The sequence below is a fragment of the Vombatus ursinus genome, unplaced genomic scaffold (genome assembly GCF_900497805.2).
Source record: "Vombatus ursinus unplaced genomic scaffold, bare-nosed wombat genome assembly UNPS02015255.1, whole genome shotgun sequence".
Taxonomy (NCBI): Eukaryota; Metazoa; Chordata; class Mammalia; order Diprotodontia; family Vombatidae; genus Vombatus; species Vombatus ursinus.
This window is the reverse complement of record NW_020955033.1, coordinates 13,605,451-13,628,326: the sequence shown is the minus strand read 5'-3', so window position 1 is coordinate 13,628,326 and position 22,876 is coordinate 13,605,451. Positions and strand designations below refer to the sequence as shown.

Here is a 22,876-nt window from a genome sequence, read left to right as displayed (position 1 = left end):
GTGGCACAGTGGATAGAGCATCGGCCCTTAAGTCAGGAGGACCTGAGTTCAATTCTGACCTCAGACCAAACACTTGACACTTACTAGCTGTGTGACCCTGGGCAAGTCATTTAACCCCAAATGCCTTAAAAAAAATAACATCTATATGTATTTTGATACAGCACTACAGATGGAAAATGAGTGGGACTAAAATTGAATAGAAGGAAAAGAGTGGGGTCAATTGCACTTGAAAAAAACAAATAGTGTTTTAACAACTCCAAAGTGATTCTTCGCATAAAAATTCATCTTTTAAGCAATAATATTCTGCTGGCAATACTATATAGTTGAGACTTTTAGAACATCATAATCTGTAGTTCAGCTGAGTGATGAGGTAAATGGAGCATTGGACTTTGAGGCAGGAAGACCTGAATTCAAATTCCACCTCAGATACTTACTTAGCTCTGTGACCCTGGGCAAGTCCCTTAATATTTCTTAGCCTCAGTTTCCTCATCTGTAAAAATATGTGCAAAAATAGCACCTACCTTACAGAGTTGTGTGTAAAGTGTTTTTTGAATCTTAAAGCACAATAGTAAAGCTAGCTATCATCATCATCATCATCATCATCATCATTGTTATCTTAGTGATGAAAGTTGTAGGTTGACTGGCCCAAAGGGCAATGAAGAGATGCATGGTGGGCACAAATAATTTGCAGCATATTTTCAATAATGACTTATGTGTAAGAAGTAGCATAAGGGATATGACTGAGGAAATAAAGGAACAAAAAAGGATAGTCTTAGTGCCATTATTATAATGGAGTCCGTGAAATGTGAAAAAGGAGAAAAAACACCTAGAAGGCCTCAATGCAATACAACAGAAAGAGCACAGGATTTGGAGTAGTAGGATCTAGGTTCAAATTTCAGTTCTGCCACTTACTATCCATGAGACCTTGATCAAGTCACTTATTCCAACTTCATCTTGGTTTCCTACTCTATAAAATGAAAGGACCTCTACTGGTCCCTTCCAGAGCCTTTATGAAGGATCTATGGAAGAACATGGACAAGAATTATAGAGAATGTGAAGGCATGAATGGGTTATAATTTTCACGAATGGAGGAAATTCCTACATCAATGAGATGATGGCTCCATTGTAGGATGAATTGTAGCACAAATAAACATTTCATTGAATTAACATTAAGTTTCACTTACTCATGTAAGGCAGCTTTTCTGGGCATGGATGGTAAGGAGAATATGTGAAGTTTTCTGGAAGATACATTGATGTTTGAGCAAGATAATCACTTGAATTATTGCCTTCGGGGTAATCTTTGAGGGAAAAAAAAAGAAAAATTAGAATTTTCTATCTCCAGCAAATTACTTGAGGCTTTTATTCTTAGTTTTTCAGCATATATATTATTATCAATGTGGGAAAAACTATAATACACAGAATTAGCAGTAGCAATCCCAGTAATTAGGTACAAAGCTAGTGATAAGGAGATGTAGCCATGCATTTCCTTAGGATCACAGATTTATAGCTTGAAGGGAACTTAAAAACCAATCCAATCCCCTCATTTTACTGATAAGGAAATTGATGCTAAAAAAGGTTGAGTGACTTGCCTCAAGTTTCTGAATCAGGATTTGAACTCGGGTCTTCTTGAATACAAGCCATATGTTCAATACATGTTATCTGACTGACTTTACAAAGGGTACTGAGAGGGAACCCTAGACATAGGTTTAGAAAGGAACACATTCATTTTCACAAGAATATTTTTTTACCTGTCATATAAACTTAAACTTTAGTTTTAGGTATTCTAAACTATGGCCAACAAGGGACCTTTGGTTCCCACGCTTACTTTGGGAAGACACAAGCAACTCTACAAATGGTTTGGAAATATAGCAGGGGCTCCACTTAGCTGTCAAATCATGCCAAGCTATCTATTGCCCCATACAGGTAAAATGGAATATTCCTATACTCACAAGCCTTCATCCATACAATCTATAGGGTCATCTAAGGCTCCTTAGTGTGAAAATAAGAACCACATTATCTGAGTGGCCTTATAGGGTACAAGGCCTTGAGGATTAAAATTAGCATCACTACCACTATTTAGGAGTATTTCTCCATTCCTGTCACCAACTCAAGCTTTTTAATATATCATTCTAATGTGTCACATTAATTAGTACAATCCTGAATTGTATGGGCTTCATGACCAGTGGTCGCTCAAAATGTTCTACAATTCATTCCACCCTGTACTCCTTTTTCTCTTTCTTCTCCCATTCTTTATCCTCTTTCTTCCTGTTCAGTGGGAAGTTATTTATATGTTTAATCAAATTGTTTTTTGTCACTTTTCAGAGGAAATTTTGAAAATGTTCCATACACCTATCCTCACCTATTTAGTTGCAGAAATTTCTTCTCTATCCCCATTCATAATTCCAATTCTGGGACCCCTAACCCTCACACTTGGACAAGGGTCCCTTTCTATGCAAGAGTAGCTAGTTTCTTTCAGTCTTGCACTGACATATCTGTGATTTGATCATTTCAATCAAAACAAAAGACAAAAATTACTTCTTACAAAGATCAAATAAGCAGCCTCTATAGAGAACAGAGAAGTGATATTGGAATCAACACCTGGGTTCAAGCCCTGCCTCTAAAACACTTTGGCTCTGGGAAGAGGGCATTCCTGGGCAAAACATCTAATCTCTCATTTAACCAGGCAATCCTATCTAAGACCATAAATTTTAGACCAGGTGCCAATTAGCATTGGTAAAGGTTGTTTCCTTACAGGAATTCTCCTATACCAATTAACTCCAAATCCAGTAAACAAATCATATACATGTATGTATGTATACATACGTGCACATATACATATATATTTTATATATAAACAAATAGAAAGAAAGAGAGACAAATAGATCTATGTATGTAACTATAAAATTAGATTTGAGGAGGAAATTATTTAAGAGACAAAGCTTATTCTCTTTCTATCACATCACATTTCCCACTCTCATTTTTTAAAATCTTTCAAACTGCCAACATATAAAATAGTAAAATTAACTATTATATTCTTAGTACTTCTTATACCATCTATAGTAAGAGTTATATTAGATATCTGACACTTTTGTAGATGATATATTAAGAATCTTTTCATAACCCTTTTTCTACTAGTAACTGTAAAGAAAGTATGTGCTAACACAAAGAAAAATTATTTTGAACCAGATTTATTTATTCCTTTTACTTTCTTAGCCATGTGTTTCTACCTACCATTAATCTGTACAGCAATCTCAAGGCCCTTTAAACACAATAACATCTGTTATCACATGCCTATTTGGTAAATTTGCAACTCAACCAACTTTCTACTGCCATAGAATCATGGTCTTAAGAAAATGTACTTGGGTCACTGAACAGGTTAAATTAAAACCATCATAGGAAAAAAATCAGAATTTAGATGTGAAATAGTCTTTAAAGTTCATCTACTCCAATCCCTAATTGGGAAATATAAGTATGAATTCTCTCCTTTCATCTCTTGTAAGTACAAGTTACAGGCATTCAAAGTGGGTTATAAGAGTATTTTCTTATACATTTCACATGAAAATTTGATATTTAAGAATGAGAGCCTTCATATTCACAGAAAAGTATGACTAGGGCAAATTTTATAAATTTATAAATGAAAATATAAATACTAATTAAGAGAACATTCTAAATACTGTATAAGCAGTCTGAAAATGAAATCACAGAATCACATAACTTCAGAATTGACCATTTCATCCAAAACATATTTGAAAAAAGAACTCCCACTATAACATACTTAACAAGTGGTCATCCAGCTTTTCCCTAAAGCCCTCCAGTAAGGCAACCCATTGCTTTGGAATTGTTTTAATTGTTAGGAAGTTTATCCTTACTTTAAGCCTAACGTGGTGTCTTTGTCCATTCATGGTTCCTAATTCTGCCTTCTTGAGCCAACATAATCCAGGTGGGTGTCATCCTTATATGAAAGCAGATATTTGATATTTTCTAACAATGCATGTTATACAACAAAGCTGTTTGCAGAGGTGTAAGGAAAGTAGGGAACTCATTCAGAGCTCAACAACAATTCAGAATTATCCAATGGAGTACATTCATTAAAAATAAAATCCACATTAATGCATAAGTGCTCAACAGGGAAGTGGGACAAGGAATTATATTCAGTATTGTACTTAAAGGTTGTTCTGAATATAATTTTTCTAATTTTAGGAAGAGACCAAAATTGCTAAATTATTATAGTATTACATTTAAATGGCTCCCCCTCCTGGAGGTAAATTAATGAGATTCACTATACTGTGGCTATTTATGTAGCTGGAAAGTAGTTCGGTAATCAAGATTTTTGGAGCAATTATTCCATCATAACTTTTTTTTAGTTAATAAGCAAAATCAGATCCTGTCCAAATTTCCATTCAATTCTATTCAACAAATATTAAGCATCTTCTGAGAGAAGAATAGACATTAGACATGGGGGCCATCTCTAGTCATCCGAGTCCATACCTTGCCACTGAGCCCAGATGGCTCCAGAGGAGAAAGTAAGGCTGGCGATTTTGCACAGCCCTCCCTCACTTAAATCCAATTCACTTGCACATCATGGCATCACCTTCCTGATGTCATGGTCCTCTTCAAGAATGAAGGACTAACAACAACACGCATTGGACAGGACAGACAAAGTTCAGTTAAAATGTGGTCCCTGCCTCAAAGATACTACCATCTAGAAGTAGGGTATGGCACAAACAAAAACAATAATACAAAATAACATATGTGCCTAAAAGGGTACAAAGTGAGGACTGAGGGGAGGGGAGAATAGGAAATCATTGAGGACCGAGGGAATCAAGGAGGCTTTCTGGAAAAAGTGGCATTCGAACATTAAAGGACATGCAGAAATTCAACCTGTATGGAGATAAAAGATAGGCAAGGGACATACCAGGTGTAGGGAACATGATGAAAAATTTCAGGCAGAAAGAAACAGAACATGTAAGGTGCATGGTGAAGAGCCAGGTTTGGCTAGAGCAAACAGTATGAGGAGAATATTATAAGATAAAGATGCAAAGATAGGGTAATGTCAGATTATAGAGTGTTTTGAAGTCTGGAAGCTATGTGAAAGATGAACTAGAAGAAAGAAGGCAGCAAAGGTGGGTAGACCCAAGTTACATGATTTGGAACTATAAGAGATCATTTGGTTCAACAGCTTCATTTTACAGATGAGGTAACTGCAATTCAAAGAGGTTCAGTGGCTTGATCAAGGTCATTCAGTTGGTTCAATGGTAGAGCATGGATCTGAACCTCCATCCCCTAATACCAAATCCAGTGTTTTGTGTACTCCTGCTAGGAACCCATTATGGTTATCTAGTCAAGCGACCATAAGGGCTATTATTGAATGATGGCATTGAAAATAGAAAGATGCAAATTTATTTGAAAGCTACCTCAGAAGCATGTTAAGTGAATGGCTATGAGAAGTAAGGGGAAAATAAGAATAAAAGATAACATCAAAGTTTCTAATGCAAAAGTTGAGGTAAAGTTGAATAGTAGACTAATAGAAATGGTAGGGTTCAAAAGAAGGGAAAGATGGCTTGTTTTTTTTTATCATGTTGAATTTGAGGTGCTAGAAGAATATCCAAGCGGAGATATCATGTAAACTATTAGAGACATAGATTTGCAAAGTATCTGCATAGAGGTGCTGGTTAGAATTAAGCCAGTAAATGAAAATAGCAAAAGGCAGAGTGTAGAGAAAGAAAAGAAGAGGCCCAAGACAGAATGCTAAAGAAACATTCACCTTAAAGACTGGAGTCAGAGTATGAAGAATCAGCACTACTGAGGGACTGATTAGAGAAGTAGGAAGAACCTCAGGAGAAACCATTAGTCTCTAAAGAAAATGAACGAGACAGTATCTGAAAGAGGGAGCTGGTCAACTACACCAAATGTAGAAGAGTCAAGGAGGATGAGGATTTTAAGAATATTAGATTTAACAATTAGGTTGTCACTGGTGACTGTGGAGAGTTTTGTTTCAATGGAGTGATAGGTACAGAAATCAAATTGAAAGAGGTTTGATGAAAAAGGTAATGAGAAAATTGAAGCCTAAAATATATGTTTGGAACTGGAGAGGAAAGAGAATGTTTTTTCATTAGGAATATTTGAGGGATTGTGTTTTTAGGACCAAGTAGAACCAAGTACGTTTATAGGCAGATGAGAGTAGCCAATGAAATAGGAAAGCTTAAAGATGGATGAGAAATTATTTGCTGTAGCAATGACCTCCAGGGAGTGTAAGGAAGAATTATATGACAGAAGTTGTTATGTAAAGATTAATAGGTTGGGAATGGTAGAATACCTGGGAATAAAGAATTCTGGGATGGTGCTAGTGAATTATTAAAGGTACAGACCATGAGATCAAGAGGATATGGAAGCAGGTGAAGAGAAGGTGGGGCTGATGGATCAAGAAAACAGAGAGTGGTCAGGTGACTCAAGATCAAGATGAGAAAAAAGACCAACTACATTTATACAAAAGACCAATGTTGGATAAACTTACAGAAAAATCAAAACTCAGCAAAAGATTCATTATTGATCAAACATGCTTGGGAAAACTAGTTAGCAATATGGAGGAAAGTGAAATTGGACCCACATCTCCTACCATATACCTCAATGAATTTAAGCTTGATGCTAGATTTGATCATAAAAAAGAACTATTAAAATGAAAGACAATGGAATAATCAACCAACAAACATTTATTAAGAGCCTACGTTGGTGCCAGCATCACATATGTAAAGACAAAAATGCTAGGCTGAGGCAGGTGGGAGGCAGGTAGGGGACAGGAAGGACAGGGGCTGGGGATAGTTTAGCACAATCTACCAGGGAGAGAAAAGGTTCACATTTAATTGTGTGCAAAAACAAATAAATAAATACAAGGTGGTTTGTGCAGGAAGTCACCAGCAGCTGGAGGAGAGAAGGAAAGACCTCATGGAGAAGGTGATAACTTGAGCTGAGCTTTGAAGTATACTAGGGATTCTAAAAGGCAGAAGGGATGAAGATTTAAATTCCAGGCATAGGGGAGATCAGTTGTGCAAAGGCAGAAAGACAGAAGATGAAATGTCATTATGTGAGGAATAACATGAAAGCCAGTGTGAATGAGAGGGGTGATGAGTGAAAAGTCTAACAGGGTATTTTGGGGGAAGGCTGTGAAGAGATGGAAATGCCAAACAGGAGTTATAGATTCTAGAGGTAATAAGGAGCATCTGGTGTTCATTGAGAGGGGAGGGAGAGATAGGTTGACAGACCTGTACTTTAGGAAAATCACTTTGGAAGCTACATGAAGGGACAAACAAGACTGGGAGCCCAATTAGAAGTCTATTGCAATACTCCAGGCCAGAAGTCATGGGGGTCTGAACTAAGGCAGTAGCATGAGATAATGTTTTTACAATAGACTCAATAAGATTTAGCAACTGAATGGACATGTGGGGTAATGGAGAGTATCTACAAAGTATAATGTAGTCATCTCAATTTTTCAGAGAAATTGACTTTTTCTATTTAAGTAAATACTATACAAGGAATTATTAGGTACGATATAGATGTGCTCATTAAATCAAAATAAAAATTTTTATACAAAAATATAAAATCAAAAGAAAAATAAACACTTGGAAATATTTATGGCAAATATGAGTTACAAACTTCACATCCAACTAAAATAAAGAAATGGTAAAAAAAAAAAATTTGGAAGGCAACCCTTACTCCCCAATGGATAAATGATCACAAGATAATTTACAAAAGAAGCACAAATTTATAATAATCACCTGAAAAATTTCAACTTCACAATAATCAAAGAAATATAAATTAAAACACTTTCATGGTACCACCTCGTACACATCAAATTGGAAGAAAATAATTAAAAATTTCAGTGCTGCTAGGGTAACCCTACAATATGTTACCACCTAAACTGCCAAGAAATTCTAGGAGTGAACACTGACACTTCACTATGTATTATCTCCTCAACAGAGATGTATAAGCAACTAATTTCACATTTGTTTTTTATAAACTGAAATATACATTTTAAAGTTAGTCTCAGATGTAAGAAAGGACTCAGTGATGTAAAAATTTAGTTTCTCTACTTAGGTGTTAAGTCTCATAAATGAGCAACCATTTTATCAATGATTAAAAAGATTAGTGTCCATTTTACAATTAGATTTTTTCCTATAAAGAATATATCTTGGATTTCAAACCCAAAATAACATCAAACACATTTTAGATATTCTACTTTGTATTTTAGTTATTTCTCTTCTAGTCTTTATTAGCCCTATTAAATTATAAGCAATTTGAGGGCAAGGCCAGTATTGTATTTAGGTTGGTAACCCCATGCTTAGCATGTTTTTCACAACACAGGTGGTGAATAAGTGGATGTTTAACGTTTATTGCATATAGATGTAACCCAAGTTTCTAGCCCAACCTGTAGCATTTTGCATAAAGTTCTATTAATTGGTGGACAGAATATTGATGTGATGCTATGTGACTCATGAGGGGAGGAGTTGAGAGAGCTTTGGAGAGAAAAGACATCCTTTTTTCAGGAGAGGTTCCAGACATTCTTTTTAGGTACCATGTCCTCCCCTGTCTCAATCACAAAGTGTTGCCTCAGCCTTCTTTCTGCCAATTAGGAGAGTCCACGCAAAATGCTCGAGGCTTGGCTAGAAATTTGGGTTACTACCTGAACAGCAAAGTTTATTTTAGTATAAATTGGTTAAGTTGCCACAGTTGAAAAATTCAAAACTTTTTTAAAAATCTAGATATCGTGTTGCGTGTGGCATATAATAGGGGCCAATAAATGTTTATTGACTCATTGACTGATTTATAACACCCATCAGCTCCTAATCTAGGAACCCTGTCAAAAGTGGAAATGAGTTTAGTCTAACATGACCTATTCTTGATAATAGCATACTAATACTTCACCACCACGGATGCCTTTTCTAAACAAACTTCTACAAAACCATCCACTTGCTAATATATTCCAGGATTTTTCCAGGTCCATTGCCTATACCCTACAAACTCCACTCTCAACTTTCTTGAAAATTGGATCTGTTCATAAATAAGCATTTACTAAGCACCTACTATGTGCCAGGCATTGTGCTATAACATAGGGATACAAAGCAAGGCAAAAGGCAGTGCCTGCCCTCAAGAAGCTCACAATCTAATGGGGGAGACAGTATGCAATCAATTATGTACCAACAAACACTATACACGAGAAACAAGATAAACAATAGGGAAAAGTTAGTGGCATCAAGATGGATTGGAAAAGGTTTCTTGGAGAGGAGATTTTCACTGGGAATTGAAGGATGCCAAGAGGCAGAGATGAGAAGGGAGAACACTTGTGCTTCTCCAATCCTGTGGCTTTTGTCCTATTTTCCATTTCTAGCAGAGGATCAATCACAAACACCAGATCTTTTAATACTTTAGGATACAGTTCACCTGAGCCTGGTAACATGAAAAAGAGCTACATTCTCTCTTAATTTCTCCCTACTCATCATAATGATCAGCTCCCTATTTCCATTTTTTTGGCCTGTTTTACAATCCTAAGCTTATTTTCCTCAGAAGAGAAAACTGAAGCAAATTAAGAGTTGGGCAGCCTTGCCTTCTCTCCACTGTGCATTATCAATATCCTCTCTGCCCCAATGACACAAGGGCTCTCTCCTTTCTCAGTTCTCCTCTTTTCCACAATATTACTTTCAAAAAAAAAAACCTTTTTGTCCTTCATTGTCTCCAGCAGTCTTGGCTCATTCTAAGTTTTATTTCTCCTAATGAATGTTTTTATAAGTCCACACCAAACATTTGTAGTCCTTGTTATTGGTCACCCTTCCCTCCCCCCCATCACCTCAACTTCACCTAGTTGGAGAAAAGTGATTTCCACCCTAGTGATTTCCATTAGCATTTCCTCCACGTTTTGAAGGAAATAATTGCTATAGATTGTAATTTCTTTGAGATTAGGACCTATGTCACATCTATCTTTTTAGTCCTAGTGTCTTGCATATAAAAGTTTTTTGGGATTGGAATTAAGAGAAAAAAGAAATATGTACTGATTACAGGGTGACATAACGAAAAGAGCAGCAGACAGAATCAACAAAAATCAAGGATCAAATTCTGTCTCAATACTTACTGGCTACGCATCCAGTGGTGCAATAGATAGGAAGCTGGACTTGGAGTCAGAAGGAGCCAAGTTTGACTGCTACTTCAGACATTTACTAGCTGTGTGACCCTGAGCAAGTCACTTAAAAGCTCTGTGCCTCAGTTTCTTCATATATAAAATGGGGATAATAATAGCACCTACATCACAAGGATGTTGTGAGGATCAAATGAGATAATATATGGAAAGCACTCTACAAACCTTAAAGCAATATATAAATGCTAGTGGTGGTGGTGGTGATGACGATGATACTATTTTTGAACCTCACGGCCATCTCTCAAGAGAATTATAATCAGCATCTGCAGAGGGAGTACCCCTGCCAATGAAATTATATGTCCTTAAGGTTGAATTAAGTATAATGGGAATGTTTAGATATTCATTAGACTACCAGAGAAGTATAATGCATTTTTCCTTTTGAGTCCCAGCATCCACTGGCAATAAGATAAAAATAATACGGGAAATTCACTAGACTCCAAACCCGGTATAGTGCAAAGAGCACTGGTCTAGGGGTTAAAAGACTTGGGTTTGAATCTTGGTTCAGCCATTAACTTGCCATGTGACCTTGAGTAGGTCACTTTAAAACCCTAGGGTTTTCCTCACTGTAAAATAAGGGGGGAGGAGAAGAGGGACGAATTAGAATCCTTCCAACTCTAATATTGCATGGTTACATATAAGCCATAAAGAAAAACAAGATGCTGCTACCTTAGAGTCCTATGAATAACCCATGCTGTTTTTAAAAGCACAAGAACATATAATGGTGCCCAGAGAACTGTCCTCCTTGTTCCAAGTTGCCCTTGAGTGGTCCAAGGGAGTCTCATTCTATGATTATCTAAATAAGAAAATATCAAAATGATTCTGAGAACCTAAAACACATAGGAGAGTATTAAACCAGCAGAATATTTTATTTTTAGTTAATTAATATTTTATTAATTCCAACACCTCTTGCAAATTATGTCATTCTATGATTCTATAACCTACATAACATCCAAGGGCTGAACTGCAAAAACTATTTCAAGATTTAAATGATTCCAGCTCCTCATAGTAACCCCATGCTATTCCAGAGAAAGCAGAAAAGATGCTATACTGTCTGTTGTTTACAAGAGATCCCTTCCCCCACCATTTATCTACATTTTCTCCCTAAAAGACTGCTTAGTAAACTCTCCTCATTTAACCGCCAGCCCACCCGTCAAGTAGCCTCCCTTACCAATGAGTGAGACAAAGGCAATTAACTGCCTAAGCTTCTGGAGAGACAACATCATAATAAATTCATAAAACCACTACTGTCTCAAGAGGGTAAAGAAAGGGGTGTGGTAAGTAAGAGTATATCTATCAGAATCACCACTTTTATGGCAGGTGATGTTTTTAAAAGGTTATATACGATGGGTTATTTGAGACTGATCCAATCAATCGATAAACATTTATTAAGTGCCTTCTATGTACTAGGCACTGTGCTAAGAGCTGGGAATACAAAAAGAGTTAGCAAAAGGAAGTCCTTGTCCTCAAGGATCTTACAATCTAATTGATGAAATAACAAAAAAAAAATCAAGCGACATTTATTAAGCACGTCATGCTCCAAACACTATCCTAAGTGCTGGAGATACAAAAAGTGGCAAAAGACAGTTCTTGCCTTCAAAGAGCTAACAATCTAATGGAGGAGACAATATGTGAACAAATATATACAGAGCAAGCTATACACGGCAACAGCTGGAAATGAAGCCATGATTTCACTTCACTCAATAAGGAAAAAAAACAATAACTTATTATTCCTCCTCTCTTGACAGCTACAATGATCAAGAATAAAAATAATTTTGCAGACCTTCCATTCTACTGTCCTCCATACATTATCACCTAATGGAGAAAAAAGATGAGAAAAGAGATTTCTCAATTTGTTTGTTTCTGGTTTCTGTTTTTCCCCTGCAGAAAATCAGTAGAGCATAGTAGAAAGAACACTAGACTTGGAGACAGTTCATTGAGATCCAGCAACTAACAGTTTCTAGTTGTGTAACTTCAAACAGTCCCCACAGCAGAAACTGTCCCTTAACAAATATAGTTTTCATGATTCAACAGGTACTGAGAGTGTTTGCCTTACAGCTCTGGATATCTAACTTTGGTCAGCAAAATGTAAGTTTCTTGAAGGCAAGGACTTTTTAGTTTTGTCTATATTACCAAATGCTTAACAGAGTACCTAGCACATGGTAGGAACTTACCAAATGCTTATTGAATTTAATTGGTTATAGTACAAACAATACTATACTTCAATACAATACTTCAGAAATAGGAGATTCCAGGCAAAAAAAAAAATCATTGTTTAATTACTAAAGAGATTTTCACTTGACATTAGAAATTCAGTAATTAGGAATTCAGAAATAATTTTGATTTCAAGTATGTTTACATGTATATGCACATACAAATTCTATTTTCATAGAAATGAATATTTTTCCAATAGTTAGAAACAGGCCTTCTCAAACTAGCTCCCTACAAGCCATTTCCTCTCAGGAATAGTTTAGATGCCATGCTAAACTTTTTTTCAGCCTGATTAAAGATGGAGGGGGCAGCTAGGTGGAGAGAGCACCAGCCTGAAGTTAGGAGGACCTGAGTTCAAATCCAACCTTAGACCAAACACTTGTCATTTACTAGCTGTGTGACCTTGGGCAAGTCACTTAACCCCAATTGCCTTAAAAATAAAGATGGGTATTTATTGCTTGGAATTTTATCTTTTTGCTATTACACATTTGTCTTTGTTTCTTATTGGGGTAATGTTTTTAAGTGAGTTCAGAGGGGAGAGAGGTAGTGTGAAAAACTGGTTAGAAAGACTGATAATTGATTGCTTGGCAGGATTTAAAAACCTAGGCTTGCCAGATGGAACACAGATTTGAGTTTTTTTCAAATAAAATTATTAAATAAAAATTATGTATGCTACAAATAAAAAGCACTCCACAGTATATTCTCAGTATCACATTTAAGAATGAAATTATGTAGGAAAGATTCAAGTTTGTTACTCTGAGCTAAAGTTGAGGCTGTGTGTATCTGTTCCTCGCTCACCTAATTGTCGATTTAGAACAGACCTTTTCCATTCCAGACAAAAATCGATTATTTCCACCTTCACCCCAACCAAACCACAAAATAAGGGATGATTTTATTCTTGAATTTTATTCTGGGAAAAGGTTTCTCCCATAATTTTCTAATTATCTCTAAGCTTTATTAAATTACCTGAAGGAGAAAACAAAAAGCTCTTTTCTAAAGTGGTATTAAATATAAGCCTATATTTGTCAGAGAAACCTACAGTTGCATAAAAGAAAAACCACTAAATATATTTACCTAAACAAATACCCTCTACCAAGATTTACTAAAAAATACTTCCCCTCCGACCAGCAGTCCTATGCTCCAGACACCTAAGTGGAAAAAAAAAATCAAAATTCTACCCCCCTTCCCAATAAAGGAAATACAATGGCAACACTAAAATAGCAAATTTGCTTTCAATAAAATTTCGAATATCTCAACAAATTCACAAAGGCAAGTCAACAATCCATAGTCATTTACTGATTCATAAATTGATTCAACAAATATTTACTGGGCCTGTAGTACTGATCAGTAACACTGACAAAGTAAAATGAATTACAGGACACATGGATGATTACTTCCCACTTAGACAAGGCTCTTTTGTTCTTTTACCAATAAGCCCCTGTCTTCATTGGGCCCTGAATTATACAACAGACTTAGATTCTCTAAATAGTGCTCATCTGTATAAATATGATAATAACCCAAATGTGTCTAATGGATGTTTTCCTCCCAATTATGTGGATTCTTTCCTTCCAAGAATAGCTGGGAATTTTAAGCTCTTCTATTTGTTGAATAGCAATGAACACAATATATAAAGTACTTACAAGGTCAACAACTAACCTTTGCTAGGCATTAAAGAAGCTTTAATAGGCATTAATGAGAATTCTGAACTCATCATTTCTTTAAAAATAAAAAAAAAACATTTTAGATGCCACTGAGAAAATGATCTTCTGGTCACAGAAATTTAAACCACAGTCAATTAATGTAATTTTTCTCTCTACTATTAAAAATGTAGCAAATATTTGGAAATTTAAAGTGTTGCTAATCATAAAGGTGAAGAATAAAAAAAACCTTTCTTTTTTATTTGTGGCATCACAAACTAAATCGTAAAAATGATGTTGATGATAAAAAAAATTTATATAACATATCATATCACCTACATACATATAAGGACAAGAAAGGTTTTCAGATCTTCGATTTTATCTATGGTGGGGTATTCCCAGTATTCCCTCCTTTGTGTAAATTACCAACTCATATGGCACTCAGAGTCTCAGAGTCACCTAGGGCACAGTAAGGTTTAGTATCTTACCCATGGTCACAAAGCAAATATATGACAGAGGTAAGATATACTTCTTCTTATCTTGTCATACTGTCTCCCATGAAAATTATAATGATATATATGTATATATGTATCTGTATGTGTATACACGTGTGTGTACGTGTATATGACCTTGCATTAAGATTCGATTGGTTATGTTCTTACATTTTGGGGAAAATGATATTAAATAGAATTTAAAATCCCAAAAAGCATTATGAATTTTCCCTCCACAATTGCCAAGTCTATATACAACAAATCCTTAAGATTATCCATTTATTCAACACACTACACAATTTTTAATCTCTGCATATATTTTCAACAGAAATTCCACTTTTTAGTTTTATAGATTATAATGATTGAGGGGAGTTACTGGCTTCCAACTTATACTTAATATCCTTTCATAGAATAAGCATGAGGGAAGCCCAGTAGCCCTTTGAAAATTACAAACAGAATTATCTTTATGTGGCTAATCCCTCCTTAAAACAAAGAGTAAACTCTAAAAATTTATCTATATGATGCTTTTATGCTTTTACTTTATTTTTGTCATAAAAACTAATACTTTTGTGCTTAATATCATCACTTTACTAAGGCATACCTTCATCTATTCTAAAATGCACACAACACAGAATACCTAGCTTAGGAAGGTAAAGGTATTTCAAAAAAAAGTCAGTGGTGAATTTACAAGAGGATATATTCATCTTGAACAAGTATTCATATGGGGGAAAAGCTAGTGCTTAATAATTTCAACTACTGCTTACTCTAAAGTAGAAATCTGATGTAAAGTGAAGCATTTTAAACAGTAAATATTCTTACCTGTACCATTGAGAGTAGCATTTTTATTTGTGTATAGTCTGATGATTTGTCCTATTGTTTTCACATTTTCTTTCAACATTATACCTCGGGCTTGTACCATAAAGAGATAGGTGTTTACTATAAAGAAAAGGAAAACAAAGTAACATACCATAAACATTTAGTATAATATAACAATTTCTCTGTTAGGCACAACAGCCTAAACTGACTTATCTAGTTTGACAAACAGAGAACAGAGAAAAATAAAACATTGAAAAATTGCTCCCCATACTACCTACTTACTGTTGTCTAAACATAGTAGTAGTAGGTAGTGTCAGGCTGACAAACGAGTTCTGATTCAATCAGTGAAGGATGGAAAAAGTCCAACCTCAATCAACTTCATGACAACTCAATCCGCACCATTCTTTCTAAGCACACTTGCCCCTCTAACACTTTTTAATTAAAATTAAAGCATGAAAATATTTTCTAGCACAATGTAGCACAATTAAATTTTTCAATTCTTGATTATTCCTTCCTTTAAGTCCTTTAAAAATCTCTTACAATTTATATAATATTTTAAAATTAATTCAATTACTTAACCCAGTGTTTTCAGGTCACTATCTCCATTTTACAGAAGAGAGAGTTAAAAGGCAGCGAAGTTAAAGTGATTTGCACAAGATTCACAAAAGCTGAATAACTTAAAACAGCTGATATAGGCAGCCATTGAAAGAATGAGGATTAAAACCCATCTTCTGTTTGCTCTGGCTTCCTTCAAAGGTCAGTTGAAGTAACATCTACTAAATGAGTCTTTTCTGGCTCCCCAAAGTACTAACTCCTCTAACCCCATAAATTACTTTGCACATAATGTTTCTGTGTGCATACTGTTTCCCTAATATAAGCTCATTGAGGGTGGAGATTGTTTCATTTTTGTCTTTGTATCCCTAGCACCAAGAACAATGCCTAGCACATAGTAGTTGCTTAATAAATGCTTTATTTTTGATCGATTGAAATTATTGGAAGAATAAAGATAAAATAGCTAGCTAATGAGAGTTAGCATTTGTATACACACATATTTTATATATGTGTGTGTGTGTGTATATATATACACCTATATATTCCTTTCAGTTTGCAAAGCACTTTATATGTTATTTTATTTGATCCTTATAACAATCTTGTGAGGCAGGTGTCATTATTTTCATTTTACAGATGAGGAATCTGAGGTTGAGAAAGGTTAAGTGACCTGCCCAGAGTCACACTACTAGAAAATATCTAAAGCAGGATTCACTTAGGCCTTTCTGATTCAAAGTCCACTGCTCTATCCACTACTCCACAGAACTGCAAAAATAACAATTTGCCAACAACCTTCTTACGCCCTTCCCCTTTCTATGTATTAAACTGAATTTCTCAAAATCCAAATGGCAAAGAGATTTCAACTATGTACAGTCTTCTTAAACACAAATGGGCAGCAATGAAATATGATTAGTAAAGAAACTCAGTTATATATTTCATTTGCCTTCCAGTCTTTCAAAATGGAAAGAGAGAATTTGACTTCAATCCAGTTTTACTTCAGTCATGTCCACGACCTTTCTAGAAACCAGAACGGTAATTACATTTTATTTATTCATGCAGGATTTCCTGGCCATTCCAGCTTACAGACAGCAGATTTTTCTTCCAGTTCTGGTTTTGGATTTTTTTTAAGCCATAGACTAAAGAAAAGGAACAATCACAAAGAAAGCTAGAAGATTCTTCTGTGAAACTAAAAATAATTTCTGCTGAAACAAGTAATACCATACCTAATACATTCAACCTACAGAATATGGAAGAACTGCATTCCTAAAATAAACTAGTAGTGTTTCAATTTTGTTTTCGAAGATCTTTATAGCATTTCAATTGTTCTGCTAAAATCAAGCATTAGCTTCTAACTTTTTTTAAATTCACTTCACTTTGCATCTGCTGCCCTGCCTATTTCAGAGTTTCAACTCTCTGGAACAAGATGTTCCTTCGGGGATAAGCTCATCACTTCTCAACTCACCACCAGGCTATTAACTCAAGCCTTGACTGACCCCACCTCCCTCAGCTTCCTCTCTCCTCTGATAGGAGGACTGGGGGGGTGGAGTACCCAACTCCTCCCAATGCCTTCCTTTATAGAGGACAGAAACTCAATGCTCAGCTCAACTCTCTACTTTGTGTCTGCTGCTCTGCCTGATTTCAACTCCAGGGAACAAGATGTCACCACACCATATAACTCTGGCATCTCCCCCTCCCCTTTACCTTCCTCCTTTTATATGTTGTCTCTCCCCCCTCCCATTAGTTTGTCAGCTTCTTGAGAGCAAGGATTGTCTGTCTTTATTAATTTCATCTTCAGTGCTTAACACAGTGCATTCTACATAATGGGCATTTAATAAGTGTTTATTGAACTGGATAATAAAACTTTCATGGTGACAAAGTTATTTTGAGTTTGTTGAATATGTGGCTGACTCCAAACTCATAAATCCTTCTGAATTCTGAAGAAAGAAGAAACATGAACTTGAACACACACAGCCCTTCAAAAATTAAACAATAAAATGATAAAATGTTAAGATTGCTGAGGTTTCACCACACACCTAAACTCTTAAAAATGACAAAAGTCTAAAATATTAATGTTGACATACTAATATGCTATTGGTAAAACTGTGAATTGATTGTAATTATACTTTTAAAAAGTAACATAGATGGTACAGTGGATAGATTCCTGGATTCAGGAAGACCTGAGTTCAAATCTGGCCTCAGACACTTGACACTTACTAGATATGTGACCCTGGGCAAGTCACTTCACCCCATTGCCTCGCAAAAAAAAAAGAAAAGAAAAAGAAAGAGAAAAAAAAGCTAAGGTTTCATAAAAAAGTGACTTACAAACAACTCTGAGGTACCACCTCACACCTATCAGATTGGCTAATATGACAGAGAAGGAAAATAATAAATGTGGGATGGAATGGACGAAAATCAGGACACTAATGCACTGTTGGTAGAGTTGTTAACTGATCCAACATTTTGGAGAGCAATCTGGAACTATGCCGAAAGGGCTATGGAACTGCACATACCCTTTGATCCAGCAATACCGCTACTACTAGGTCTGTATCCAAAGAGATTTTAAAAAGGTGGGGAGGACCTAATTATACAAAAATATTTACATCAATTCTTTTCTTAGTGATAAAGAATTGGAAATTGAGGGGATGTCCATCAATTGGGGAATGGCTGAACAAGTTGTGGTATGTGAGTGTAATAGAATATTACTGTGCTATAAAAATGATGAGCAGGAAGATTTCAGAAAAACCTGGAAAGATTTAAATACGAAAGTGAAGTGAGCAGAACCAGGAGAACATTGTACATAGTAACAGCAATACTATGCAATGATCAACCACGTATGACTTAATTATTCTCAGATTATAATGATCCAAGACAACTCCAAAGGACTCATGATGGAAAATGCTATCCACTTTCAGAAAAAGAACTCATGCAGCCTGAATGCAGATTGAAACATACTATTTTCACTTTCTGTATTTTTTCAAGGATTTTTTTCCTTTGGGTCTGTCTTCTTTCACAACATAATCTCATAATGTGTTTTGCATACTTGAACATATATAACCTATATCAAACGGTTTGCTGTCTCAAGGAAGAGGGAGGTGAGGGAGGGAGAGAAAAAATGTGATATAGCAATAAAAATAATAAATAAATAACTTCCAAAAGAAAAGACTGTTAGAACTAGCAAGGGCTTTACAAATCACTTATTCCCACCCTTTCATTTTACATGAGACTCATATTTGGAGATAATGAAGTGAAGAAATTCCTCCTTATGTTACTAAATAAGTTCAAGGTGATAGAGAGATTGTGGCCTAGACATTGAAATTGATGTGTTAAGTGCGACAGAGGAATTCCAATTCACTCAATCAAGCACAAGAGGGATACCTAAGTAAGAGATAACTCATGTCAATTAAGACATAGAACAAGGAGACATGTATGCCCAAAGGTGCTTACAATTGTCATGGAGGAGAGTCAATTCAGAATCCAAATGTAAGGGGGATTCTTTATAGTACACAACAATACTCAAATGTTCCTATTTAAGGATGATATCGTGAAAGACTGCATCAAGCCTTCAAATGAGTTTGGCCTAACTATCCACACAAATGGACAAAGGTCTATTATTCAGATGATGTTATACATTAGATAGTCCATTAGTACATAACTCTTGGACAGACACTATAGAGAGACAGTGAACTATGAACTGAATAGAAAGAAGGTGGGTTGGATTACATTTGATAAATTACACAGAAATTTCAATGAAGAGAATTGTACCCTGAAATAAAATCCCACCCATTTTATACAAATATTCTTCCAACAATGCTATATGGCTAAAATATCCAACAAATCAAAACTATAAGTCACCCAAAGGGCATATTAACAATAACAAATTGCATCCTAGAAGTACCATAAAAGATATCAAAGCAATCTATTACTGGAAGAGGAGGCAGGAAAAGGATAATAGATAACAGATGCATTGATACCTAGGTAATGTCAGGAGATCAGAGGAAGGCTCTTAGCATACAAGATGGACTCAGTGGTGTGTATTTACAGGAGGAAATGGACAAGGGTTGCAAAGGACAGATGGGTAGCAATCAGCACTTTTGGAGGTAGTATCCATATTTTAAGCTTCTAATCTAGTGAAATACTGAAGAGAAAATATGGGAGGTTTATATTAAAGTCAGAGGACTTGGTCTGAGGACAGTCAATAAAAAACAAAAAATATATATAGATTTCACTAGAAAAGTTTTTTTTTTACAAGGAGGGAAATTTTAGGGTCTTCCCTAGGCTATTAATGGAGAGGCCTGATTAGAAAATGAAAATAGCATCAGCTATATTCTGTTAAGTCTAGATTTCCAATAATAAAAAAAAATCATTTAAAATCTAGAAAACCCTTTACAAGGCAACATGATAAAACACTCGAATTGTTCTATCCTTTTCCTGTCTTCCATAAAAAGTTACCTCTAAAAGCAATTCTGATGAAATGGTCAACACTCTGATATTAACCACCTTGGGAAAGTAATTTTAGTTCAATTCAAATGTTTATTACACTAATAAATGAGATAGGTAGCCTTATATAGGGGTTAGAAGGCCTTCCTTGGGGTCAGGTCAACTTGTATTAAAATCTTGGCTCTGCGGCATTAGACAAAACACTTCACCTTTCACTATCCCAAGAAAATCACAACTTTAAGTGACAGAACAATTGACAATCTGCATTGGTAGAGGGAGTTTCCTCTCTAAGGAGTTTGCTACATTGCGAAAGTCACAGATCTAACTTCCCTCCCCACCCTCATACCACACACACACACACACACACACACAATTTTTCTAGGATCCAGTTTCCTCATCTGTAAAATGAAAGGATGGAACTATACTATCTGAGGCTATTTTCAGCTCTGAATCAATGGTCCTAGGATCATAAATGATGAGGAGACTTAATTGATTAAATCCCCAACAGAGGAATTCAAAATGATGACCAGTTGCCATATATAAATTGCCTTCACCAAGTCGATAACATGAATTTCTGAAAATCTTACCCTTTTTGAATTAAGTACCTCATTTACTTATATTTTCACAGGATCACTAAGAGAGACCTTAGAGATCAAGTTTAACATTTTACAAATAAAAGAAACTGAGGCCCAGAAAGATTACGTGACCTGCTGAAGGTCATAGAATATTGAGTGGCAAGAGACCCTCTTTAGAAGTTTGCAGTTTAGACTGCACAGAAATCTCCTCTACAATGTAATTGACAAATGGCCGCTGAGCCTTTGACTGAAGACCTCCAAGGAAAGGGAACCCTACTAACTCTTGAGGTAGCCAATTCCACTTTCAGATTCTTATGATTGTCACAAAGATTTTCCTTACATCATGCCTAAACTTGATTCTTTGTAATTTCTACACATAACTCCTAAATCCTTCCCTAAGTATTTTTTAAATACTTTGAGAGAGCTATCATGTTCTTGGTAAATCTTGTTCTCACCAGGCAAGACATTACTATTTCTTTTAAATGTGGGACTACTATATCATACAAGTAACAAGTTGTAGACCCTATTTGAATTCGTCTGCTGACTCAAAGGAACAGCTAGGTGGCACAGCGGATAAAGTGCCAGGGTGCCAGGCCTGAAGTCAGAAAGACTCACCTTCCTGAATTCAAATCTGGCCTCTGCCATTTACTAGCTGTGTGATCCTGAGCAAATCACTTAATCCTGTTTGCCTCAGTTTCCTCATCTGTAAAATGAGCTGGAAAAGAAAACGGCAAACCACTCCAGTATCTTTGCAAAGAAAACCCCAAAAGGGGTCACTAAGAGTCAGACACGAATAAACAATCTGACTCAAAATCTTTCCAGAACCACAGTGCCTCCTTCACTCCAGACAAAGCCTTTAATATGTTTAGTAGCTTCAAACCATAAAAAAGGAAGCTTGCCCTTGATTACCAGCCTCATGCAGGTGTGTCTTTCAGAATACTGTCCTCAACCCCCACATTTATATCACATTTTAAAATTTATAAACTGCATTCCTTGCAACAACACTGAAAGACAGACATGGCTATCATCTCTATTTTATAAAGGAAAAAACTGAGGTATAGAGCAGCTAATTGACTTCCCAAGGCAGCACAGTTAGTAAGCATCAAACTAAGGTTTTTAGTTCAAGACCAGGGATGTTTTCAATTCAACACACCAGGAAATGAAGAAAACTGACAATTATTAAGAAATTAGGCTCTGAGCACTGTAGATTTTACCAAGATTAAATCATCCAAACATAACAGAAAAACTGCTTAATATCTTGAAACTGGATGATAATGGAGATTTGGAATTAGATACTAAAATCATGCTTTTTATGCCCCAAGATCTCAGAATCAAAAAACTGATGAGAACATGTGATCTTGAAATCACCTGTGACAGTGTTTCATAATAGTTCCCTGTATTATAATTTCAGAATGCATGGTGAGGTGGTGAATGCATAAAAATCTGCCACATTATGCCCTTAGAAACCAATATAAAATCAATTAGCTAAGTTAAAATAATTTCCTGTTAATTAAACAGCCTTCTTTAAATTATTATCCTTAGAGGTCTAATCCTCAAAGGCCAAAAACCATAAGAAAACAAAGTGTTGATAAACAGATTTCTCAGTAAGAAAGTGTTAAGTAAATATAGCACAAAAATATCTAAGGAAAACAACTTATTATTGTTTAAAAGTGTTTCCACGGCTTATAATTATAACTTAAAATCACAAATCTTAGTTAACCCACCTTTGAGTAACTGAAACTCATAATTAACAGGTTCCAGGGTAGAGGTAGAGGTAGAGACAGGATGGAAAAGTGAATACCTGAAATTCTTATAAAGCCATGAGACAGCCAGAGTCACAAGATAGATCAAACAATTAATGATCATTTATGAAACACCTGTGCTAGGTCCTCAGGACACATACAAAAAGAATATACTTCCTGCCTTCAAGGAGTTGAGGAGAAAACATGTATTTATCTAACTTCATACAATATAAATACA

At 35.5% G+C, this 22,876-nt stretch overlaps 1 protein-coding gene across 1 annotated transcript in view; it reads right to left on the bottom strand.

Annotated features, from left to right (window-relative positions):
• Positions 1 to 22,876, bottom strand: part of LOC114031932 (beta-1,4-galactosyltransferase 6) — an 82,847-nt gene that overhangs the window by 47,058 nt on the left and 12,913 nt on the right. Inside the window, exons 2-3 of the mRNA XM_027847150.1 lie at positions 15,339 to 15,455; positions 1,185 to 1,298 (exon numbers count right to left, since the gene is read on the bottom strand). Coding sequence (XP_027702951.1) covers positions 1,185 to 1,298; positions 15,339 to 15,455 — 231 coding nt within the window. The remainder of the gene's footprint in view (positions 1 to 1,184; positions 1,299 to 15,338; positions 15,456 to 22,876) is intronic.